The sequence below is a fragment of the Mastomys coucha genome, unplaced genomic scaffold (genome assembly GCF_008632895.1).
Source record: "Mastomys coucha isolate ucsf_1 unplaced genomic scaffold, UCSF_Mcou_1 pScaffold23, whole genome shotgun sequence".
NCBI classification, from domain to species: Eukaryota; Metazoa; Chordata; class Mammalia; order Rodentia; family Muridae; genus Mastomys; species Mastomys coucha.
The window spans coordinates 16859888-16886888 of NW_022196906.1; the positions used below are offsets into that span (position 1 = coordinate 16859888).

At 41.7% G+C, this 27001-nt stretch overlaps 1 protein-coding gene and 1 pseudogene across 13 annotated transcripts in view; one reads left to right on the forward strand and one right to left on the reverse strand.

The window, feature by feature from the left end:
- Positions 1 to 27001, forward strand: part of Bbs9 (Bardet-Biedl syndrome 9) — a 409213-nt gene that overhangs the window by 186739 nt on the left and 195473 nt on the right. For 10 of the 13 annotated variants that reach the window (XM_031345639.1, XM_031345633.1, XM_031345628.1 and 7 more), the window contains 4 exons: positions 851 to 955; positions 2472 to 2486; positions 13098 to 13238; positions 16955 to 17050. In XM_031345639.1, the coding sequence (XP_031201499.1) occupies positions 851 to 955; positions 2472 to 2486; positions 13098 to 13238; positions 16955 to 17050 (357 nt within the window). The remainder of the gene's footprint in view (positions 1 to 850; positions 956 to 2471; positions 2487 to 13097; positions 13239 to 16954; positions 17051 to 27001) is intronic. The other 3 variants (XM_031345637.1, XM_031345636.1, XM_031345635.1) reach the window with 1 other exon arrangement.
- LOC116073570 lies at positions 20087 to 20689 on the reverse strand (annotated as a pseudogene).

Here is a 27001-nt window from a genome sequence, read left to right on the forward strand (position 1 = left end):
TTCTCTCTGCATAGCCCTGACTGTCCTAGAACTATGTAGATCATGTCTAGAACTATGTCTCTATGTCTGGCTTCTTTTTTATTTTAAACAATATTTCCAATATAACTTTTCTTTACAATATTTAAAATTTTCACTTTTAAGTTTCTTTTGCATGTGATTTTAATTTTTAACATTTATTTTGTGTTTTTGTGTGTACACATAAATATACGTATGGGTATGTACTTGGCATAGTTTGGAGATCAGAGGACAACTTGCAAGAGTGAGTTCTTGTACTATGTAAGCCCTGGAGTTAGAACTCGGGTTGGCAGCAAGTGCCTTTATCCTCTGAGCCTTCTTGTTCTGTTAATTCTAGAATATTCTGAAGAACTGTCCTAGTTAAACTCCAGTGGCTCTGTGTAGAGGCTGAAAGCCCATGCTCCAACCCAGGGCAGCAGACCGCTCAGTCTTCAGAACATGCTAGTGTATCATCCATATCCGATCCCATTCCGACTGTGCCATAGCGGCCACAGACTTCCTGGTGCCTTTCTGTTGACCCTGTTTTCTCTGCCTGTTGATCCAGGTAAAGAGATGGAGGGTTGAGGAGCACTAGATGCCATGTGTGGAGTCAGTTCCTGGCCTACAGTGGTGGTGTAACTGTGCTTCTTACCTCTGTAGTGTGGGTGCTTCAAAGTTAACCAGTGGAGGTGATAACGGTATCTACCTGCCTTCTAGCATCCCTGTGATGGTTCTAAGAGGGGATGTTCAAAGTGCTTATTGAAATCCTGACAGAGTAAATGCTGCACAAAGTTTAGTCACTGTTAGTAACTGCTCCCCTGGGGTAACATGTGTGCGACTTTTGTATTCCCTGTAGTTCCAGATATGACCAGCACAGCAGCATTTTCTGTGTACCTGAGGAGAAGTTACATGCCATCCGAGTTAGAAGGAAACGCTGTCGTCTCATACTCCAGACCGACAGGTAACCATGCCGATTCGCAACGTTATAAACCAAATTTAAACTATCTCAGCTGGAATTTCCTTTGGTGAACCCTCAGGTTTACTCCCTGGCAATCACTGATGCTCTGATATAATCTCGTAACTTAGGTATTTTAAAACTCTGGTTTTATCTGCTTTGCGAATTGCTTAGACTTAAATGGTCTCATATCTTATTTTACCCAGAAGTGATCACTTTATCTGTTATTCAGATTTTCAAATCAGGGCTGTATGATGGATCACCTTTGTGTTTGGACAGGTTTTCTCTCATGAAAAGTGAGAACTTGATAACAGGCTGAGGGGCAAGCGACCTTTTGATGGTTTCTGAAGAGGCTGTTGAGGTCTTGATTGTGATTTTTTGAGTCCTGAGCCACATAAGTGAAGACGGTTTGCCTGCTGCCTCTCCATCCATTATCTTAACATCTGAGTAGTGGTTGCCGTACTGGCCAATGACAGAGATGGCTGATGTCTTCATTAATATTCAAGGACAGTAGTGATACTGGTTGAAAATAAACTTGAAAAGGATTCATGATACCTTGTGGACAGAACATTAAAAATGCATTTTTTTAAAGATTTATTTATTTATTTTATACATATGAGTACACCACCATTGCTCTCTTCAGACACACCAGAAGAGGGCATTAGATCCAATTACAGATGGTTGTGAGCCACCATGTGGTTCCTGGGAATTGAACTCAGAACCTCTGGAAGAGCAGTTGGTGCTCTTACACGCTGAGCCATCTTTCCACCCTAAAATAAATCAATCTTTTTTTTTTCTTTTGAGACAGGGTTTCTCTGTATAGCCCTGGCTGTCCTGGAACTCACTCTGTAGACCAGGCTGGCCTCGATCTCAGAAATCCGCCTGCCTCTGCCTCCCAAGTGCTGGGATTAAAGGCATGTACCACCACTGCTCGGCTAAAATTGTGTTTTAATCCTGTGTCACCAGCCAGTGTCTCTGAGGCTTATGGTCACATTTACTTTCTCATGTATAGAACTTAAAATATCCTAAATTATTGGTAAAGCAGAGGTCTAGACATTATTTGGTTCAAAGCTAGTTATCAATTAACATGAAAAGTTTGTAAAATAAGAGCAAAAGACAAGCCTGAAAACCCAAATGAATATATTCTGGAGTAGAATCTTCTCCAGTTATTTCCTGAGCTTTCTCTGGAAATCCTAACACCACGCTTTTCCATTGCACTTGGATTTCACTTACGTCCTTCATGTCAGTTGCACACTGGATGTTTCTTAAAGCATATTTACACTGGAGTAAATTCTCATGGAGTTTTGAGAACAGAGGTGTAAATAAACACACTGTTGAATTTCATTTCCTTGGAGGTTGCTCTTCAAATAAGGCTTTTGTTTCTCAGAGGGAAGTGTGGTGGGCTTCTTGAAAGTTTAAATTGTATTTCAAACAGATGTGTATCAAACTTGTGCTGCCAAAGATAATTAGTCTGTGTTCCTTCTCTCCCCAACCCCTCTTTTGCATTGCTTCTAATGGATAGATCGAAATCCTGATGGTAAGTTAAAAGAAAGGGAACAATAAATTTCCAGGATAAAATTTATTGTTAAACTCAATGGGTATTCTACCACACTGAACCCATTACATATGCGTATGCTGTAACAGACTCCTTTAATATGGTGTAATGTCTTACTTAGCCTTGCTATGAAGGGCAGTGCGCCTGTGTACAATTGAGGTGAAGGATGAAAATAGAATGACTTTGTAAAAAAGATGCATTTTATTTTTAGTTATGTGTGCATATATGTCTGTGAGGTTGGGTGGGTCTATGTGCACGTGTGAGTGCAGGTACCATGGAGTCCAGAGGAGGGCTCGCATCCCTTGCAGCCGCAGTTAGGTCGGTGTGAACTGCCCAGTGTTGAAAAGTTAGCCTGCGTCTTTGGGAAGAGCATTCTGTGCTCTTAACTGCTGAGCCATCTCTCCAGACCCAAAGTGCCTTTTTTGAGAAACATCAGAAACATTGACAGATTTTTGCTGAAATTTGCTAGCACATGTTCAGTATTTTATCCCAATTAATGAAGAAAGAATTGAAAAAAAGTACATGTCGGTTAATTTTAAATGTTCTTCAACATGCTTAAATAGGCCGAGCTTTGTGTCTGATAAGAGTGCTGTGTGCTCTGTTATACAACTGTGCCTTGCCTCGTCCAAAAGTTCTAGAAGACTGATCTGGCCAAGGGGAACTTGCCTGGTTCGTGCTGTGTCTCATTTTGCCACAGGATACACATACCTGGCTGTGCCCAGTTTAAGTTTGTTTCTTAGGTTTCCCAATAGGTGTCAGGGTACCCATTTAAGTATCTCTTAATTTACTTTTCCCTTCTTTTTTTTTTTTTTAAAGATTTATTTATTTTATTTATATGAGTACACTGTAGCTGTCTTCAGACGCACCAGAAGAGGGTGTCAGATCTCATTACAGGTGGTTGCTGGGATTCGAACTCAGTACCTTCAGAAGAGCAGTCGGTGCTCTTACCTGCTGAGCCATCTCTCCAGCCCTACTTTTCTCTTTAGATATTTAGATTTAACCCAGCAGGTTATCTTTATAAAGATACCTTGTTATGACAAGTTTTAGATTATAATATTAATCGACTAGTAATAATTACATAGATATAACTAAACCACTTTTAAACCTGCAGTGTTTGCTCACACAATCTTTTTTTTTCCCTTTTATTTTTTTTATTTTATTTTGAGATAGGGTCTCTCTAGATGGCCCTGTCTATCCAGGAACTTACTGTGCAGGCCAGGCTGTTGTGGAACTCACTATGTAGACCAGGTTAGCTTCATAGATCTGCCAGCCTCTGCCTCCCTAGTGCAGGAAGGCTTGCATAGTACACCTGGCACACTCACATGAGCTTGATGGTGATGCAGTGTAGGTCACATAGTTTCTAATATTATGAGATCTGAAGCTAAACATATATTTATTTGAGAAATATCTTCTTTTTTTGCTGTTGTTTTTGTTTTTTTGTTTTGTTTTGTTTTGTTTTTTCAAGACAGGGTTTCTCTGTATAGCCCTGGCTGTCCTGGAACTCACTCTGTAGACCAGGCTGGCCTTGAACTTAGAAATCCGCCTGCCTCTGCCTCCCAAGTGCTGGGATTAAAGGCGTGCGCCACCACTGCCTGGAGAAATGTCTTAATGATAGTATAGATATGTAGCTTAGTAATATGAAACTTACTTAATAAAATTTACTTGAGAAAACCTAATACTACTTAAATTCTAATTCTTAACAGTGTATGTAGCTGGTATAATTTTAATTTAAGTTTTGTAAACTACTACATTTGTACTCAAGAGGTTAAGTTGAAAAGAATCAGTAAAGGTTGTCGCTGAAAGACATTTAACTGCTTTATTATAAATTCAGCTCAGACCGTGCCAGAAATAGAAAACATGGAACTTTTCATATTTCAATATAAAGGTAACAATGATTTAAAATAATTTTTGATGTGGCTTAAACTGTCATTAAACCTGAGGAAGTGGAGTTGAAATTCTCAGCTGTATTTAGTAGTAAAGACCCCAGTATCCTGCCCCTCAGACCTTTCCCACATCCATTTCTGTGTCTAGCTCCATTCAGACTGTGTTGCAGACAAGTAGTTCTGTCCTCCCGTGTCAGAAGAGCAGGAGGTGAGGCTTGATGCGGTCCCACGTTAGCCTCCGGTATTTCGTCACTGAAGTTGTGTTCTGTGGGCGGAGTAGAGCATGCTGCAGATGAAGCATGGTATGTCGCCCACTCCCGGGGGCTTCAGGAAGTCCTGGCTCCCAGACATGGCTGCTGCTTTGGGGCTTCTTGTTTGTAATAAGAGATTGCTCCCTCACCTTTAGAACGACTTTGCAGGTCTTCTGTAGAGTGTAATGTATAGATGCGTTCTGTAGAGTGTAATGTCTTTTCCTGTATATGTACGCACACATCACTGCCCTTTTTCTTTTTCTTTTCAAGCACTTTTTGGCTTCCTATTTGAAAGTGGTTCTGGGCTGGTGTGTGTGCCAGGTGCAATTACAGTTCTTATATTGGAAAAATTGTTCATTAGTCGTTTTGATATAAAATTTCTCTCTGCCTGATAAATGATTTTGTGATTAATTACATCGTAGTAGTTGCTACTATCCATTTCCTCTAGTGGGTTATGGGAAGGGAAGCATATGAAAGAGAGGTGATTATATTTGCTTAAAGGTTCAAAGTGCTGTAGAGCAAAGTCAGACTGGTGAATGACCTGAGTGATGGGTATTTCTGCTCTCTCAGCTTACGTCCCAGAGCTGAATTAGGCAGTTTTTCCCAACAACATAGAGGAGGTGTTCTTGATGCTACAAAGAGTTAGGGCCAGTTAGGCTTATTGAACTAGATTCAAAACCGTTCCAAAAACAACACTAAAAATGTCTTCATTTTAATTTTTCTTTTTTTTCTTGAAGCAAGGTTTCATGTAGCCCAGGCTAGTCTCAAAGTTGCTATGTAACATAGGATGATCTTAAACTTCTTATCCTTCTGCCTCTGAATTCCAAGAGCTGGGGATGCAGTAGTGCCACCACATAAGCCTTGAAAAGCCCATTAATACATGAGATTCTTCCCTTATGTACATCATGCCTGTGCCTAGTGCCTAAGGAGGCCAGAAGAGGGCATCACCTCTCTGCCCAGCAACTAGAGTAACAGAGGCTATAACTCTCCATGTGAGTTCTGGAAGTCAAATATGGTGTTGGGCTGTGAAAAGCATTTTTTTTTTTTTTTGGTTGAGCAAGTCTTAACTTCCAGAGACCCAGTGGAAGACCCCACAAGGGACAGAACAGTGGAGACATGTTCCCAAACGTGTCTGGCTGGCACCACGATCCCTCATTCCATTATTCTGTGGCTAGACAATGCCCAAGATCCCAGCATTCTGGCTGGATTCCACTCCCACAGTCATCTGACAACAGCCAGGTATGCCCCGCCCCACAGACAGGTAGCCCAGCCCACCACATAAGGGGGGCTGGTTTGCTCCCTCCCTTCTCTCTTCTTCTCTCTTTTCCCTCTTAGCCTCTTACTCTCCTTATCTTTACTTTCTCCTCCTCTGGAAGAGCAGCAAGTTCTCTTAACCATGGAAATGTCTCTGCAGCCCCAATTTTCTTCTCTATTACAAACATGCACACACACATACACATTTATTGGGAGCCGGATTTGCACCAGCTGTACATCTCTTAGGGGAAATGCACCTCTGATCAGCTTCCTGTCTAACTGAGCACTAGAGATTGTTATCTCTGTGTGTGGCCTTTGCTTGGACTGGGGTGCTACACAGTAGCAGCATTCTAATTTTCTCCCATTAGCATCATCTTGTTAATCTAGTGTTTTAGTTAGTGTTTTACTGCTGTGAACAGACACCATAACCAAGGCAACTCTAATAAGGACAACATATAATTGGGGCTGGCTTATAGGTTCAGAGGTTCAGTTCATTATCATCAAGGCAGGAGCATGGCAGCGTCCAGGCAGGCATGGTGCAGGAGGAGCTGAGAGTTCTACACCTTTATCTGAAGGCTGCTAGGAGAAAACTGACTTCCAGGCATCTAGGATGAGGGTTGTAAAGTGACACACCTACTCCAACAGGGCCACACCTTCTAATAGTGTCACCCCATGGGCCGAGCATATATAAACCATCACATTCCACTCCCTGGCCCCCATAGGCTAGTCCAAATATATGAGCATATGGGGCCATACCTAAACATACCATAATGAAAAATACATTTAGTCTAGCTTCCAAAGTCCCCGTAGTCTATAGAAGTCTCAAAAATGTTAAAAATCCAGTGTTCAAAGTCTCTTCTGACATTCATCCAATCACTTAACTGTAATCCCCAAAGCAAGACAGGAAACCAGCTGAGCAAACTCCAAACTCTACATCTCCATGTCTGATGTCAAAGTGCTCTTCAGATCTCCACTCCTTTTTCATCTTTGTTGACTATAACAAACTTCTTTTTCCTGGGCTGGTTCCAGTCCCTGTTAGCAGCTTTCCTCTGCAGATAGCCCATGGCTCTGGCATCTGGAACATCTTGGGGTCTCCAAGGTAGCTTCAGTGTTACAGTTTGTTTCAATGTCTGGGATCCACACATGATTTTCTGGGCTTCTCCACAGGGCTGGTGTCACTTCTCCAGCTCTGCCCTCTGTAGCATTCTAAGCTCAGGTTGATCCACTCCATTGCTGCTGCTGTTCTTGGTGATCATCCCATGGTACTGGCATGTACAATACACTTGGGTCTTCCAATGCAACTAGGCTTCACCAATAGCCTCTCATAGGCTCTCTTTGTGGTGCCAAGCCTCAAGTCTTTTGCATGACCCCTTCAGTCTGGGCCATCAACTGCTACTGAGGCTACCTTCACCAATGGCCTTCCATTGCCTCTCACAGTGCAGAGCCTCAGCTATTCATCATGACCCCTTAATGGTACCTTCATGCCTTCAAAACCTGTACCACCTGGGTGACTCTTACACATTACCAAGTACAGCTGCAGCACGAGGTACACCCTTGGCTATCTCTGGAACACAGCCTCTGTGCTCTCAGAAAACACTTCCCAGAAGATTTCACTTTAGTGATACTGGTCTAGTTCCAGCTAACCAGCATGAATTGTCCCAGTAGTCCCTTCTATTCTGGACTCTAAAGCCAGAGACATGTGGCCAAAGCTGCCAAGTTCTGCTTCCTGCTGGGGCTGGACCATGGTCCCTTGTTCAATCGATTACATTATTCCCAGCTTTCAGTTTTCCAATTTCTTCAACTGCCTAAACTTGGCTGTCTTAGAATTTGCTCTGTACATTGACTTTGAACTCAGAGATCTGCATGCCTGTTTTGTAAGCACTGGGATTTAAGATGTGGTTCACTAAGTCTGGATTTAAGTTTATCTTCATCTGGAATTTGCTCTGTTCTAGGCTGGCCTTGAACTCACAGATCTGCTTGTCTTTGCCTCCTGGGATTAAAGGCTTATACCACCATGCTTGGACCTAAATTACCTGGTTTGGATCTGGCCCCAAGGTCACAACTCCCTTAATTCAATTTAATATCCTTGAACACAGGATTAAGCTCCATTTCACTTCCTGGTGACCCTTTAATATTAGAGCCATATATTTTATATTTTTCCTTTCTCAGCTTGCTATGCTTGTTTAAAATGCTCTTCATGAGACTTAACCAGAGAACAAAGACTATGATCAAAATTTCTGAGACTTCCTTTTGTCAATGCAATTAATCTGAGTCTCTTTACCTTAGCCTCAGGCAGATTCTTTGGACAATGGCAAAAAAGTAGCCACATTCTTCACCAAAATATCACAAAAACAATCTCTAGGCCACATATTGAAATTCTCCACAGAAACCCCTTGGGCCAGGTCTGCACAATTCAGATCACTCTCTGTAACAAAGTCTTCCATATTCCTACTAGGATGGCCCATTAAGCCCCCATTTAAAGCATTCCACTTCTTTCAAAATCTGAAGTCCTCAAATCCACATTATTCCAAACAAAAGCATGGTCGCAATATCCCAATCCTTGGTACTCTAGGGACTCTAATAAGGACAGCATGTAATTGGGACTGGCTACAGGGTCAGAGGTTCAGTCCATTATCATCAAGGTGAGAGCATGGCAGCATCCAAGCAGGCATGGTGCAGGAGAAACTGAGAGTTCTACATCTTCATCTGAAAGCTGCTAGCAGAATACTGGCTTCCAGGCAGCTAGGATGAGGGTCTTAAAGCCCACGCCTACAGTGACACACCTACTCTAACAGGGCCACATCTTCTAATAGTGTCACTTCATGGGCCGAGCATATAAACCATCACATCTAGTTTCTCAAAAAAAAAAAAAAATCATTTTTTTCTTAGTGATAAAATATTTCAAGCTGTTATTATTTAAAAAATAGCTATAATCAATTTCTTAAGTAAGAGTGTCACAATGGTCCAAATAATGTTTTCCAGATGTCCTATGGAATAGGCTTATAATTCCCAGAGGCAAACAAAAAACCTGGAGACGGCTTACAACCCATGCTCCCACAGACCTTGCCCTGTAGTGTCACACTGCCATGTGCCAGTGACATGTGAATTCTATTACAATTAATTTTCCCTATTGATCTAGTTAGTGTTGACTGTCTGCTTGTTTTCATTTATTTTCTTCTTAAAAATTTTTTTCATTTTTGTGTTTTATGTATAGAGGGTTTTGCCTCAATGTATGTCTATGTAATACGTGCCTGCAGTACCTGAGGAGGCCAGAAGAGGGTGTCAGACTCCTTGGAACTACAGTTACAGACAGTGTGAACTACAGTGTAGGTGCTGGGAATTGAACCCAGGTCCTCTGGAAGAAATAGCCAGTGCTCTTATCCACAGAGCCATCTCTTTAGTTTATTCCATTCTGAACCACTATAGTCTCACCAGTTTCTTTTGTTTAATATAAAGGCAGTGTTGTTGGTCATTCCTAATTGTTAAATCACAAGTCCATGTACCTGGTACAAACGGTGTAGAGGCCAGGATACAGGTTTTGAAGAAAATTTGTTTAAACAGTTAACTTAGAATTTAGCTGAAAGTATGGATACAGTTGTTTCCTTTGTGTATAGAGAAGTCAGAAGTGAAAACGCTTTTGTTATATTATTCACTTAAAGTTAAGGAGATAGAAGCAAGCTTTGTCCTCTCCGCACTGTATCTATCAACCCAGGCTGTAACCTATGTATTAGAGTAGAATCCTACTTAAGACTTCATTTTCATGATCTGAGGATGTGTGCAATATATGGAAAATTCCTTAAAGTTAGCAAAGGAGCTCTTTGTAATTTTTTTATGTGTGTGGTGGAACTGAGAGCTGTGGCTTGGGAAGTATCTTAGATTGTGTCACCACAATATTTTGACTCAAAACATTTCATTATTATTAAGTACAAATGCATATGCCCCTAAAATCCTCCCAGACCATCAGGAAGTGATGCCCAGGGACCTTTCTGAAGAAACTCCAGTTGTAATTTGTATCTAGGATTCCAGAAGTGAATTTAACATCTGTTGGTTATGAACAAAATCTGAGCTTAGTAAGATATGATGGGTGACAGATGACATTGAGGAGAGCAACAGGTAATGCTCCACATGATCTGAATCAGCTTTTAATCACCACGCCACCAGGAGGCTCAGCATCAGTGATGCCCTCGCTGTCCTAGCCAGAAAGGAGATGGATGTCCATCTTCCACACAACTTAGTCCTCTTAACAAAATATAATTCTAATTTCAAGGCTCCTGCTTGGGTCATGAAGCCATATTTTAACTGCTTCTGTTTTTTATTTTTTTTATTGTCTTTGAGTCCTTACTGACCCTGCTGCAGAGAAATGAAGAGATAAGTATATGCGTCCATCAAGTACAGCAGACATTTTGAGTTTCCCATTTCTCTATAGTGCTTCACTAAGATACCGATGTCTATATTTGTGCTCTCATCCAAACCATAGAATGAAAAGGGAGCAAGCCTATTGTTAAAGCACTGATTCTTAGATTTTTATAAGTAACCTTATAAATTTAGTTTCATTCTTTGTAAAATACAGAAAGGCGATTTAAGATAAGTTTGAGAATTAAGTTATTCAACTTTGTTATTTAATAAAGTTACTCAACTATATCTCCGTGAGTATAACATTTATGGTTAGATGAGTAGACTTGAAAAATTAGAACTTAAAATTATAATGTCAATTAATTTCTCGATTAGAACTAATTCCACTAAAAGTGACATTTTCAGTATCAATGTGAAAAATTGTCATGGACTTTAAAAGAGCTCGTGTGCACTCCCACGGTCCTAATTTACCAAGACTAGCTAATATGATCTGAATCCTCAGTAAGTACAAACAACTAACGACTAGAGTGCCTTGGGTAGATCGATTTGAGAGGATAGTGCAACGTTCACAGAAGCTGCATATGTGACAGTCCTAGGCTGAGGCTGGGTTTTGAAAACATTGAACAATTGTCTCAGTAACTGGATGATTCTTATACTTCCCAAATGGGCTTGTTTTTAAAGATATTCTTTTAAAAGATAGACCTCAAGCCCACATTCATTTTAATGCTTTTAAAAATATATTTTATGAATTCCTTGAGAATTTCATACAATGTATTTGAATTGTGTTCACCACTACCCTTCCCCTCTCTTCCCATCCACCTCTTCCTATCCCCCTCTGCTTGGTTTCCCTTCCCCCTCTCTTCCCATCCACCTCTTCCTATCCCCCTCTGCTTGGTTTCTTCTTCTTCTTTTTTTTTAACTTTTTTTTTATTGGATATTTTCTTTATTTACATTTCAAATGTTATCCCCTTTCCTGGTTTCCCCCCTCCCAAAAGCTCCCATCCCATTGTCCCTCCCCCTGCTTCTATGAGGGTTTCCCCAACCCACCCACCCACCCACCCACCTGCTTCTGCCTCCCTGCACTCCAATTCCCCTATACTGGGGCTTTGAGCCTTCATGGGACCAAGGACCTCTCCTCGCATTGATGCTTGACAAGGCTGACCTCTGCTACATATGCAGCTGGAGCCATGTGTACTCCTTGGTTTGTGGTTTAGTCCCTGGGAGCTCTGAGGGGTCTGGTTAGTTGATGTTGTTCTTCCTATGGGGCTGCAGACCCCCTCAGCTTTTTCAGTCCTTTCTCTAGCTCCTCCATTGGGGATCCTGCACTCAGTCCAATGGTTGGCATCCACCTCTGTATTTGTCAGGCTCTGGGAGAACCTCTCAGGAGACAGCTATATCAGGCTCCTTTCAGCAAGAATTTCTTGGCACTCCTCAATAGTGTCTGGGTTTGGTGACTGTATATGGGATGGATCCCCAGGTGGGGCAGTCTTTGGATGGCCTTTTCTAAGGTTGCCCTGGTCCTTTGGCTCTCACAGTCTTTCCACCCCCACTTCTGTGATGAAGTTTTACGTGTAGGGACTGATTGTCAGTGTACCATCTGGGGACGGGTACCCAGCCTTCAGTTGTTCTCTGTTTTTACATGTGTTGGCTTTTTGTAATGGTCTTTCTCTTCTGCATAAGGATGCTTCATTGAGTGGGGTGAGAGCTACATTTACCTGTGGATATACGGATAAGTATTTAGAGTGCAGTTACCAACTGTGCTGGTTTAGAAACATGACACTGTAGGCTCTCTAGATTTCATGGCCGTACCAGTCACAGGTTCATTTTATAGTTCTGGGCATGAATTTCTTCCTGCTGGGCAGGCCTTAAGCCAAATTAGTTAGTTATTGATTACCCCAGGATGTAAGTGCCACTATTGTATCTTTTAGAATATCCGTGTAGTCTGGTCATCATGGTTCTTAGGCCTTAGACCCTGGCAGGAGTCTTGATGGTTTTTCTCCCTTGGCAGCATAAGACCAGTTCTCAGAGAGGAGCCCTCTGGGTTACTTCCAGCTTGATTCGCCCAAGTCCTCTGTCTGGGAGATGATCAGGGCAATGCCAATAGACTGTATGTTTGGGGTGGTGGGTCTCTTGGGACACTGTGACCAATGACTAGAAAGGAAGTTTCCCATGCTAGGCACTTGGGTTTTTGATAGTTTTGTAGTGAGCATTTGTTACCACAACCAGTAAAACTTCAATTAAAATTATTTATGTATACACATATATTTATATATTATATGCAATTTAATTGAACACAAAATGATGTAATTCTCTATGGATTTTTTAAGCATCCTTTGTGTTATTTATCCTCCTTTCCTCTCCATGTCCCTGCCACCCAGGTAAGCCTTCCTCATCTGTTTTTCCCATTTCTCCCTTTATAGCAGCTGTGTTGGGCTGTTTTGTCTTCTCGAGCCCTGGCCCCCCTGGATGCCTCATGGCCATTCCCCTTTCCTTGTATCTGCAGTGACCTCAGGTTATGCACTCACATGGCAAGGTTCAGAGCTAGGGGCCACAAATGGGAAAGAGCGTGGTGATTGTCTTTCTTGGTCACCTCACTCAGCATAATGCTTTTTAATTTCTCTTTATTTAGTTGCATTTCCTCCCTCTCCCTCCCCCTTTCCCCTCCTGTTTCCCTTCCACCATCTTTTTCATACTAGAGAGAAGCTGAACCCTGGTAGTGTGTATGAGTTACTTGACTTAAGCTGAACAGAGAGGCAGGTGGCAAGCTTGCTAGAGTGTCTGCTTGGACTGCACATTATTTCTTCCCAAATTATTTGTCAAACTCAGATCTACATTTTTTTTTTTAATTTCAGGTATTCCTCGGGTTATCCAATGTAAATTTAGACTTCCTCTGAAACTAATTTGCCTACCTGGTCAGCCTTCAAAAACTGCAAGCCACAAACTAACTATCGACACCAACAAGTCTCCTGTCAGTCTGCTCGGCCTCTTCCCAGGTAGGACTTTGGGAATAATCTGCTTGTGAGCTCAGAAGTGGGGTGCCACATAGAGCCCTCCAGCAGCAGGTCGTAGGGGATTATCAGTACCTGTTCAGTGAGGATGCTCAAGTGGTCTCATGCACCCGTTCAAAGGCGAGCACTCTACGCGAGTAAGGTGGTGAGATACACCGTTTACATTTTATCACCATTTTTATAGTCATTATTTTGGTTCAGTGTTCAGCTAGCTATAAAAACATCAAATGTGTCTTGCTAGGTTGGAGGTTTTGGCTTGAAACATAAATGTTTGTTTTTCAGTGTCAATATACATAGTGGTTCTCAACCTTATCAATGCTGCGACCCTTTACTAGGGTTCCTCATGTTGTGGAAACCCCAACCATAAGGTTGTTTTCGTCGCCACTTCCTGACTGTAATTTTGTTACGATTATGAATTCTAATGTAAATATCTGTGTTTTCCAATGGTCTCAGGCGACCTCCATGGAAGGAGGGTCTTGACTCACGGGTTGAGAACCACTGCTGTAGACCTTTGGATACATCCCATTCTAAGAATATTGTTCCTTGTTGCTGTCGCCGCTGAGGGCTGCCTCATGGATGGCTGCTCCTCATGACTCTTCTGTCTACAGCCCCTGAGGAGGAGCAGGCAGCTCTAGTTTAGTGGTCGTTGCTGTCCAGGCATGAGGGCCATAGTGTAGGTTGGGGTGATTGCTGGGGGTGAGACCGTCCATAGCTATTTCCTTGAGAACCTTAAAGCGTAAAGCCCTAGTAGAAGAACTGCAGCTTTGCTTAGATAAACCAGCACTGCAATCAAGCACTGGGACCCCATCTGGCTTGAGCCTGTGTTGGCCATGTGCATGTTCCCACAGTCTCTGAGTTTCTCCGAGTTCATATGCACACCAGGCCTGTTGCGTCTGGAAGACACTGTTTCCTTGGACCCATCCATCACCTCAGGCTCCTACAATCTTTCCACCTCCTCTTCTGCTATGTCTGTTTCTTAGTAATGGCATGAAATCAAAAGAAAAAATAACCTTGGTTGAATAGCTTTTTAAAGTACTTTATTAAAAATTAGCCTTGTTCACTATGAAGTATATCCTCCCTACTGTGTTTGAGGAGTAGGATTTAGAATGATTTAGAATCCAGATTGTTTCCCACAAAATTTGAGGTTTGTAGTAAGTCATTCCTTTGTGTTATTATATAAAATGCTTTCAATTTGTTATTCATTAAGAATAGGACTGGTTTATTTTGGTTCTTATTTTGAGACAGGGTCTGACTGTATAGCTCTGGCTCTCCTGGAACTCACTATGTAGAGTAGGCTGGCCCCCTGAACTCAAAACTCAGATCTACTTGCCTCTGCCTCCTGAGTGCTGGGATTAAAGGGGTGAATCACTCCCAGCCAGCAGACAGGCTTTTTAAACCTTAGTTTATTTGTTACTATGGAAAACAAACTCTCTAAAATGAAGTTTTTTTTTTTTTTAAACAATCATTCAATCTTTTTTTAAAAAGATTTTTGTTTATTATTATTATAATTAAGTACACTGTAGCTGTCTTCAGACACACCAGAAGAGGGCGTCAGATCTCATTAAGAGTGGTTGCTGGGATTTGAACTCAGGACCTTCAGAAGAACAGTGCTCTTACCAGCTGAGCCATATCAGCAGCCCAGTCATTCAATCTTAATTTTGAATTGAGCTTGTATACACATAGTAATTTTTTGTGGTTTCTTCCCTGTTATCTTCTTCTTTTCTTCCTCCATTCTCTTCCTCTCTTCATTTTTTGTAACAAAGTTAGACATAAAAATGTACAATGGCCACTCGCTTTGCAGCACCTTGCATGAATTGATTATTTCCTTGGGTTGCACAAACTTCCATGGATACATAGAATAACAAATTTGCAATAACAAATTTGTTGGTGCTATTGATAATGTTTAAGTACTGGATTCCAAGAAGCTGACTTTTATTGATATAAACCGAGCTCAACTAGAGACTGAATACACATGTAGGTCCTGACCCCGAGTTTATCTTGGTAAGATATGGTGCAAACTATATATTTACAAAGCCTTGTGGGCTCCCACTTTTCTACTGGTTTGGAGCCTGTTTTGTTGACATTGTAGGAATGATAACCATGTGAGCATTTTACTGCTTTAGAAACAACACTTAGTGACAAATTAAAGGATAGTTCCCCCAAGATTGTATACCTATACCATGTATCTTTTATTTTACATTTAACAAACACGAATCATGTTCATTGTTCGTTGTACTCCATTATCATGGAAGCATGCAGTTGCTTAGAGTAGATTTCACCAGCATCAGCGTATAAAGGCTCTTTTCTGATGACATCAGGTACAATGACTATTTCAGATCTACATATTCTACCTAAAGGTACAGCTTAATGAGCTTCATATCAAAGAATGAGCTTTGAATCTATCCCTAATTATTTATTTGCTTCTTTGTGAAGAAATGTAGGGCTTATGTGAAATGATTTTAGCTCTTATCACAAATAGATTGGAAGTTTAAAAAAGATAAGTCCACACAGGAACCTGCTGATGATAATTCTATTGTCCAGAAATTCATGTCTGTTTCTTTTCCCTTCTATAGCTAACGTAATATTTGTAATATTACGTCATTTGTAATAATGTAATATTTGTCAATTACAAATATTTGTAATATTTACTCCTCCCCTAAAGACTCTCTTTCATATTGTTTAGAAACATGTTTGTAGACCATAGATATTTTCACTCATGACTTTAATTATTGCATGGTATTTTATTATAGATAGACATCATGAAATAATCTGACTCATATTCTATTTTTAGATGTTTATATTGAATTCTTGTGAGAATGCCTTCGCAAAACCTAAAACTTATGACTGTTTCTTGGATAAAGAATTGAAAGTGGAGTTGGCAGATTACGAGTACCTTAACAGCGATTGAAATATAGTGTAAAGTTGACTTTTCTCAACCCAGTGAATATGAACATTTGAGCACACTCAGCTGCAAGTGAGGCTAACTTATGATGTTTAAAGGGTAAATTTATTAAGTGTGCTTGGACTTAATGATCTTTTAAATTCATAATGGGGTATTGTAGTGCAATACCTTTATAATATGGGAAATGTCTATATTTTGTACAGAATAAATGATCAGTTCTCTAGGACCCTTCAATAGGGACCATTCATTTTTGTTTTGTTTTAGTTTTCATATGAATACAAACACAATAAGTGCCTTGGTCATCTGTTGTACTTTTGTCCGTGGCTTCTGCTGATCTCAGACTCTTCCCCAAGCCCTCTTCTTCTTGGGGACAGAGTCTCTCTGTAGCCTAGGTTGACCTCACACCAGAGTTCTTCCTGCTCTGATCATAGGATTGCTGGCATGTGCCACCATGGGCAGTGATAGTCTTCTGATGTCGGATCTGACATTTTCCTCGATCTCTGCAAATCCCAGGTCCTTTGTTAGCCTTATGGAGTGACGTTTCCCCCTGAATTTGTCCTGTGACTGTTCAGCTGAACACCTGGACTCAACTATGAAAAAAAAAAAAAACTGAAATCATTCCAGAGTGTTGTTATGAGGCAGAAATTTGAGCATTTCGAAGCTGCTGTAGAGATGAGCTAATAGACTTTATGTGTGCATTTTGAATATTAACAATGTGAAATGTCCCCAGCTACGCTTTCTATTTAAAACAGTGCTTACTTTGTGGCTCTGTCGGTGATCCCTCCCCCTTTCCTTGCAGACTTTGCCAGCCCATCAGATGATGATCAAGTGAATGTAATGGGCTTCCGTCTCCTAGGAGGTTCTCGAGTGACTCTTCTTGCTTCCAGAACATCCCGTAAGTAATTCTGTGCTATCACTGTTGCTGGAAAGTTCAGCTTAGGGCACTGTGTCACACCAAGGACATTGCAGAGGATGAAGGTGATGTTTGGCTAGATGTGAGAGACAAGAGCCACACATATAGGGTGTGAGAGGTGTGAAACTAAATTGCGTTAGAGACGTGTAGCTTTGGTTTTAGGGATGCGAGGAATTTTAAAATGGCTTTAAGATGCATATATAGTGATCTAGTTTTCAAGAAGTCTGAAAAACTAGAATTAAGTTTCTTTTTGGTATGTTTATGTTTATTTTTAATGTTTCTTGAGACAGGTTCTCCATATGTAATTTATCCTTGAGCTTGTGAGTCTCCTGCCTCAGGCTCCCTCATGTTTGGAGTTCAGATATACTTTACTTTGGGCAATGTATCTATCTGTCTGTCTATCATCTAATTAATCTATCGTCTATGTATCCATCTGTCTCTCAGCTATATGTATGTATCTATCACCTATCTACCAGCTCTATGTATATCTATACTTTACATCCCTATTGACATTTTCTTAGTTAGGGCTTCTATTATTGTGCTAAAAATATCATGACCAAAAGTAATTTAGGAAGGAAAGGGTTTATAACGCTCAGGTCATACTCTGTTTCTGAGGGCTGTAGGACAGGAGTTGAAGACAGGATGCTTGAGGCCAGGATTAAAACAGAGGCCGCCGAGGAGTGCTGCTTCCTGAGTTGCTCCTCATGGCTTGACGAGCTAGATGTATTCTGTGATCTGGGCCACCTTCCCAGGGGGTGGCACCGTCCCTCATGGGCTAGGCCCTCCCTTGTTAATCATTATTGAAGAAAATGCCCTTAGACTTGCCTCCTGACAAGTTTCTCACTCGGGGCTCCTCTTCTCAGGGGACTGTAGAACGTGTTAAGTTGACAAAGCAAGCAAGCAAAGAAACAAAGAAAGCAGCCAGGACAGACATCAGACAGGACAGACATCAGCAGACAGGAACGTGAAGTGAGGGACTTCTTTTTGGCTGAGACTAATATCAGATAGAAATTCAATAATTATATAGCCAAGCTTGAATTACATTTAAATATGCCTCATTAATTTAGCTGTCTTATATAAGAAAAGTAGTTGAAACTAGTTGATTTAAAACTTTCTTATTTTGTATTTACAATACTAAAGATATTAAACCCACTATTTTATATATGTACTTTCATAGAAATAAACATGATAATATTAAGCATTTCTTTAGGATAATGTGTGTTGTACATTGAAATAGTTTGAGTACACACCACTTTAGAAAACCTGCAGTTCAGTGGGTAAGGATGTGACTCAATGGCAGGGTGCTTGCCTTGGGTCTGATCTCTAGCACTGCAGAGTGTAAACACTATCCTATGATTTTAGCAGTAGGCTTCCTTTGGGACCATCTGCACCTGCAGTCAGGCTGGCCTGTCTTGCAGTAACGGAATGAATGGCGTGAAGACATCTTTTTGGAGCCAAAAGTTGTTAGCAGAAACATATTTCTTGCTCTTGAATTTGACTATCTTTCTATTGCTAAGATCATAGAAGCTTCTAGGATATGGTGATTGCTAACTGATGAAATAAATGAGAATGCAACTGGATATTCTAGAGTAAAGCACACAAAATAAATGAGAGTGTTCTATATCAGCAATGTCTGTGATGAGTCATGGCTACAGCCATTTCCTTGGCATCATATGGAATATGCCTAAGATAACGTCTAAATGCCTAACAGATGTCTCAGTGCACTGGCACGGTGCTAAGCACAGGCACATGTGATTGTCAGGCTTTGCTTAGCTTTACTCTTCATTTTAGTGCATTTTCTTATTTAATTTATCCCCTGGTTAAACTAAAAATTTATCACCAATCTTTCTTTTGGAAATTTTGAGTAGCTTTCTGATTTGAATTAATGGTGCTTGATTATTTTTAAGATTAACTTTTTACTTATATGTATATCAGTGTTTACCTACATATATACATATATGTGTATATACATACATGTTATGTACATAAATATATACGTATATGTGTACATGTGTGTGTGTGTGTTTGTGTGTGTGTATATACCATGCTCATGCCTGGTACCACAGATGCCAAAAGAGGTTCTACCCCTGGATCTGAAGTTACAGATTGGTTTGAGCTTCTATGTGGGTATAGGGAACTGACCCTGAGTCCTTGCAAGAGCAGCAAGTGATCTTAATGTCTGTGCCATTGCTCCACTACCAGTTGTTGGTGCTTTATAATTAATCTTCAGAGGAAGTCATTTAAACAACAAATATTATTGTGTCAGTCGGTGTATTGATATCCATATGCACTTATAGTTGTTTTCTTCTGACAAAGTGGCTCTCTGAGCACTCTTTGTCTCCTTCCCATTCTGAACACATCACTGAAAAACCAAGATCTGAAACCACCCTGCTCCCATGTATGCTGTGCTCATGCTGCATGGCCACATTGTGGGCAGACGGAACACAGGAAGTCGTCATGTTCAACAAGAGAGCTAAGAATCCATGAACTGAGATCTGGGGCAGCTGCTCCATTTCCCGGGTGGTTCTTTGACTTTAGTGATGTGGGTTCCTGTCCTGGGGATGCCTCTGTGATGACAAAGAGTGTGGGACTCAGGTTTTGGGCGTTGAGGGGACATTGCTGCTCCTCTCTGCACCCTCAGTGTATTGGACCCCTTGTACCTGACTCCTGTCAAGCATTTTCAGGTTTATAAAAAGCACAGAATAGTAATTGATATGAAGAAATCTAGATTGCCAGATTTCTAACATGTGGAAGGGACATGGTATTTCTTTTTTTTTCCCCCTGGGTGTCTACAGGCAACACCCTGCAGATACAATTTTATTCTTTATAAAAACAAAGTCATTCCCTATCACCCTTCCTAGTCTTTTTTCCATAGCAAAATAAATAGCTGTTCCTTCCAGACTAGTGACAGCAGTCCTGGGGGGGTCCAGCGGAGAATAAGAACTTGCTGGAAGGCCTTGGGCCTGGCTCTCAGAGTCAGCTGTCATCCTCCTCCTCAGACTCTCCCTCAGACTCAGGTGCTCTCTCGGGAAGGTCATCATTGTCCATCTGCTAGAATCTTCCTGACTGGGCCTCCCACATGTATTTGATGGTCACTTTGAATTCAGCCATCTCATACCCAAACAGCTTCAGGACACGGGCCTGCTCTGGGGTCAATACGTCACCCTCTTTGCACACTTCGTAGTCAGACAGCAGGGTCACCACACCTTTCTTGAGGGCAATGGGCAGCCCCAGCTGCCTCAGCTGTGGCTCCATGGAATGAGGGAACTGTTTCAGGGGCCCTGGATCCAGGATCACAGTTAAAATTGCTTTGTTCCCTGCTCGAGCAAAATCCATTTCTGTATACTCTGTGAACCACTCATTCACCTCCTCCTTCGTGTGGTTGGTAAAAAGGAGCCCAACTTCACCTCTCAACTTCTTGCTGACCTGACGTAGGTTGTCTTTGTATTCGTCAGATGGGCTTCGACCCAAGGCTGCCACCATGACCTTGTTTTTGCCTAAGAACATCCGGCTGTGCTTCCAGGCCTTCCGGATGTCCTTCAGCTTGCTGTTCCTCATGTTGGCCACAGAGAAGATGAAGAGGTACTTGTAGGTATCCACACATTTCCGAAGCTCTTCCATCAGGTTCTGCTTCAGTTCCAAGCCTTTCTTGGCAGGTTTTGTTAAGGAAATTTTCTTGTCTCACTTAGATTTAGGCATCACGGCAAAGGCACGTGCGGCCCGTCCAGGACACGGTATTTCTTTTCAGCACATGATCCATATGCCATATGGGATTGTCTTTAGCTCTTGCTAGGATTTTCTGTAGATTCCTCTCATTCATTTCCTTTAGAGTCTGCTTGATAATCATGTGTACTATATGGTACACACTTCTCTTTGTCCTCTCTGAAGGTTGAGTGCAGGGCCTTGTGTATGCCAAGTCCTTGCTTCACCACTGGGCTGCACCTCTAGCTCCTTGTAGCAGGAAGGATTGCACAAGGACAAACACTCTTCAATGGGTGGGTTCCACAGGCTTGATGTCATCTATGTTGACAATAAAGGTAGCATGGCACTGGTGTCTTCAGAACAAAAAGCTAATTCTGGAGTAAACAGGTGGTGCCGAGTCCACAGCAAGTTCAGACCTTGAATTTTAGAGCAAAACCTGTCATTGTGTCAGGTTTATCCCCAAACACCTTCCTCCCCACAGTGATTCGTTTATTACAGCCAAGCACTTAACAGCTCTTGGATTTTACAATGGAGAATTTCAGATAAAGTCCTTACTTGAGAGTAGTAGTAGGATAAGCCTGTCAGATCCAAGCTGATAATTAGAGATGTAAAGATCACAGCAAGCTGATATGAGACGAGAGAGAAATGGAGCCCTGGACTAACGGCTGTGGGAAGGCTGTAGTAGGAGTTGCGAGTTGGCCAGACAGGCAGACGGTGGCCATCTGGGATCTGACTCAGGGCTGATGCAAAGGTTAAATAGACTGCATACTACTTTTTCCTTTTTTCATACATGTGTGTGCTATGTACATGAATGTTCATATATACATGTGCATACACGTGTGTGTGGATCTGGGAGCTCAGTGTGCTCCTCTACCTTTTCTTTGAGGCAGAGTCTCTCAGTCTAACCTGGAACTCATCTGCACCACTAGCCTTGCTAGTCAGCTTGCTTGAGGATTCGGGTTCTGCCTTGGGATGCCACACCTACTTGGAGTTTACTTGGTTGTAGGGATTTAGACTCAGATTCTCTTGCTGTGTTGTGAGCACTTTTATTGCCAACCCATATCCCGAGGCTTAGACTGCATTTTCTTCTCATGAGACGTCTGTAAAGGCAAGGTGCTGTTTGGGGAAATGGACATTTAAACTAAAGAGACGGTCAGTGAAGACAAAAATGAATTATCAAGTGAGAGGGGAACTAGAAAGGGCCTGTTGATCTTCAGCCCTCAAGTGAAAGAGACCCGCATCTCAATGCATCTTTGTGAATTTAGAGCACTACACACCAAGGATATATCGTATGGATCATAAAAGGAAAAACGAGCTACCGACAAGAAGTAAGTTAGGATGATAAACCCTTCATCAGCATTTCTCACTTTCCAGATGTGGTGGCACGTGCCTATAATCTCAGTCACTCAAGAGGTGTCCCCAGGAGTTCCGTGAGTTTATGGCCACACTACACCACTCGACAAAACCTTGTGTCAAAGCAAATAAACAAAAACCTACCAAGCACAACCAACCAAACGACCAACCAGATAACTAACAAAACTGAATAGCATCAGTTGGTAGTGGACAGTGAAACATTTCCTCCAAAATGGAAGGGAGGCATTTCTCAGCTTGGGCGTCTGCGTCCTGCCAAGCTGGTGAGGAGCAAAGAATAGTAAACACACACATGTGTTTGTGTAGATGCAAGCAGGCATTAAGAAATGGAAAGCATGACTAAACCACACTGGGCTCTCCCATGTTCTGCTTGATTTTAACATGCCAGAGGGGGAACAAATGGAACAAGCTCAAGTTGGAGAGTCCCAAGCTTCCCCACTTTAATTAGATGCTTTTGGGCATGGCAGAAGAATCATAAACGTGAGTGTAAAGATGAGTTGAACTTGATGGTGTCCCTTTTGCTTTGCAGAAGAAAGCACATGTGATCTTTAAGCTTGCTAATTAAAGTACATTGAGGCAAGGGATGTGTGAGTCTCACTTCTGCCATCTTAGCAGAGTAGATGTCTCTCATGTCTCTTGTTAGACATGAGGCTAGAACACCCCCTGCAGAACCTGTGGATAACAATAGGAGAGACAAATGGGTAAGGAGAACCAGTAAAATCTTAAATCTATCAGCAAATGTTGATGTGCTGACACACAGAATAGTATCTGTGGGAGGTTTTGTAAAGACCTAAAGGAATAAATGTGAGAATTACGTAAAGATCAGTGGAGAAAGTAGGACAGATAGCTTCAGATATTGGCAGATAGGTAAGGGGTTTAGACACAGTGAATTTTCCTGAGTGCCTGGACCATGCGGTAGGAGTTCTGGGACAGTCCTTTAGGGAGGCCACTTTAGGGGCAATTAAAGATTATAACAGTTGGATCTGAATTCATCTGATATCTACCCTATACCCAGTGAGCATTGTAGAGATAGCGATTCATTAGTTAATATTTAGCTGTTTCTTTACTATGAGGTCAATTTTTTTTATAATGCAAATCTAATTTTCAAAACGCATTTTGAAAAGTAGATGTCGAGGTATCTCCACAGTTTCTGTTAATATTGAAGAAATTATATATTTTCAGTTTTTAACTTACATCTGCTGAGATAGTTTACATTCTCTCCCAACTTTGTTTTTAAAAGCACTCATCTGCTCTTTTCTCTTAAAAGCTTTCCAAATGATATAATTATATGCATGCATTGCTTCTGATTTAATGTAAACTACATTTGCATTTATAAAGTTCAGATGATCTGGCATGAGTAGAGTAGAGTGGTGCTCTGTGGTCTGCTTAATTGAGCACGCCTTTCTCTGCACTGTTGGTAGAGTCGGGGCGGCAGTTGACTGGGGTCTGCTTGTCCGGATTTATTTTATTTGGAAGCTGAAGTGGCTATTTCCTCTGAGTGCTGCTACAGAATGCAAAAGAAAAGGAGATAAACAAATGGAATGTTCACCCTAACAACTCCTTTGGTTACTAGTATTTTAAGGGTATATTTTAAAAACTCTAGCTCTTTTATCCTCAGTTATAAACAAAGTTGCATTTCTCTCTTCCATGAAGTATATGGTGTGGAATGTCTTTATGTGAGTTGTTACACACTTGGAGTGTGAACACTTAGGAAACGGCTGATAGCCAACCCTGGCCTTGTGGGCCTTTGACTCGGTTTCTTGTCGACTTTTGCTAATTTGAGAAAAAAGCCAATTTAAGAATATCATTTATCTTACTGCATCCCAGTTCTATGTTTTTGTTGCAGAAAGGTTTATTTTTCCCCCCCTGTGTATGCAGATACATGGGCGAAAGAAGTAACTATGCAGTTGCATAGAAAGCATGTGTGAGTGCTTGGTGTCACATCTCTGTTATTTGGTGACAATCACAATAGAATTCCCATCGAGCACATGGGATTTTACTTACATCTGGGCTTTTCATCCCCTTTACTCCACACAGCAGCATCTTTGCACATTTTTTTAAAAATTTAAAAAATTTTTATTTTATTTTATTTTTTTGGTTTTTCAAGACAGGGTTTCTCTGTATAGACCTGGTTGTCCTGGAACTCACTCTCTAGACCAGGCTGGCCTCGAACTCAGAAATCCACCTGCCTCTGCCTCCCAAAGGCTTGCACCACCACTGCCCGGCTGTCTTTGCATATTTAACTTCCATTGCTCTGACATTTAGTGGCCTAAAGATGGCATCTGTCGCCAGGCAGTGGTGGCCCACACCTTTAATCCCAGCACTTGGGAGGCAGAGGCAGGCGGACTTTTGAGCTCAAGGCCAGCCTGATCTACAGAGTGAGTTCCAGGACAGCCAGGGCTATGCAGAGAAACCCTGTCTCGAAAAACAAAAACAAAAACAAAAACAAAAAACAGAAGATGGTGTCTGTCTGTGTAAGTTCTACCATGCCTCCATCTCCTCTAAGGACCTTATGAATGGATCTGTCTTCCCCTCTGAGTACATGGAGAACCTGAAGATTGCCTACATTATTTCCTTGTAGAGGCGATGGATTTGGCCTTGCGTTAAACCAGGGAGTAAGACATGAGAGTGTGTGGCTTAGCTCTCTCTCACCTGGTCATAATAGTTGGTCTCAACTGTAAGTTCTTTCTTGATTCTTTCCAATTCATTTTCTGCTTGGTGGCTTTTGTAATACAGCAGATAAAGGAAAAGACACACATCCTAACCCTGCTGTCCTTTATCTTGAAGCCTCTGCTTTATAATACTGTCCAAATCTCTTGTTTTGCTTTGAGATAGGGTCTCATTATGTAATGCAAGCTTACCTGGAACTCACCCTGTAGCCCAGGCTAGCTTTGAATATCCTCCTCAGCTTTCTGAGTGCTGTACTCATAGTATGCACTACCACACCCAGCTTAACACTGAAACTTTGTGCCAAGCCTCCTGGATCTCTGTGTATGAGCTTGGCCTTCGTGGCTCAGACCTATAATCCCAGGTTCTTAGGAATCTGAGGCAAGAGGATCAGTGGGTTAGGGCTAGCGTGGGCTATAGAGCTTGTTTGAGGTCAGCTAGGACACCTACTAAGACTCTATCTCAAAAATAAAAAGTAAACAAATAAATGGAGATTTAGCTTAGTGCGCTTTCTGGTGTGTGCATGAGGCCCTGGGTTTGAGCCTTGGTTATAAGGATCTCTGTGTAGAGGTGGACCCTGGCTGTAGTGTTGATCTATCTAGGAGTTCTCTCCTTCACCTTCTCTCAGTCCAGCACATGGGCAACTCTTTCTGCTCTGAAGCACCTGCCATTCCCTCCACCTTAAGGATCAAGACTTTTGTGCATACTGCACATACTGCACAAAAGAATGTGCACTCTGCATTCAGGACTGTAGGTAGCTTTTAACTCAGGCTTATTATTTGAATGGCTACTGAAAGCTATTAGTGATCTATAAAATGGCAGTAAAATCTTAAATCTATAAGAGGATAATAAAATAGACAGATGATACATGAGTCATCTGAAATAGTCCCTTAAAGAGATGTATTAACTTCCTAGTACATTGTAGGTGCTAGGTAAGTCTTAGGCTTCAGTAGTATCTTCATCATCGTTACTGTTGTTCACGGGGAACTTACTGAGACTCTAAGGATGGTCTTGTGTTACTTCACTATATAAAGATGGCTTCATTAGTCTGATTTGTCCCTTTTAAGGATTGGCTGCAGGTCCTTTATCTTACTTAATCATTTATCATTAATTAATTCATCCATCCACTTGTGTTGTGTATGTGTGCACTTGTGAACACACACACGTGTGGTGACTTATGTTAAGATCAGAGAACTACTATTAGGGATTGGTTCTCTATGGTCACTTTGTGGGGTCTAGGAATCAAACTCAGATTACCATGCCTATGTGCAAGAGTTCTACCCTCTGAACTGTTTCACTGGTCCTATGTAATTTTTAAAATTACAGTTTTGAGCCACTGCTTCTGTTTTATACACTTCTGGGGATTGAACTCATGGCCCTGTGTACGCCACACAAACACTTTACTAACTGAACTACATCTCCAGCCTGTCAAGCATACTTCATATATTTTATGACGAGATAGATGAAAAGACTCAAGCACCTTAGGGCAAAAGTCTCAGAAGTTGGCTGTAGGAAGGCTCTAATTCAGCCCCTTTCACCTTGAGTGGAAAGTCTTCTCTAACAATCTTATGACCATGGAGCTTTGCAAAAAAGTTCTGGGCTCTTGAGAATGGAGATGTGCTAAGCTGGAGCTGCCAGTCGAGGGACAAGGACTGTTTCTGTTTGGGTGCAGGAGAGATGGGAGCTAGGATGCTAGTGGCCAGCCTTTCTGAGGAAGCCCTTCAGAGGACTTGAGAAACCAATCTGAAGTTGGTAGCAGCATCACAGAAGCCGAAAGAGGCAGTGGCAGGATGGCCATGCTGCCTGAAGAAGGTCATCCTTGAAGACTGTAGGCGTGGTGCCCATACCCACCTCTGCCAGCTGCAGAGTGAACACTGGTCACAATCGAGTACAGCAGCCATTTTCCGTGAACCGTGGAGGCATACACAGTGCAGCGTTGGTTACTCCCTCTGTGGTGGTTTAAATTAGACATGCCCCCTCCCCAATAGGCTCCTGTATTTGTTCAAATACTTGATCCACAATTGGTGTTGCTATCCTGGGAGATTATGGAACTTTTAGGAGGTGGAGTGTTACAGGAGGAAGTATGTCACTGTGGATAACCTTGCTCCGCTTTCTGCTTGTCTCCTCTCCCCATTTCTCTCTCTCTGTCTGTCTCTCTGTCTGTCTCTCTCCGTCTTTCTCTCTGTCTCTCCC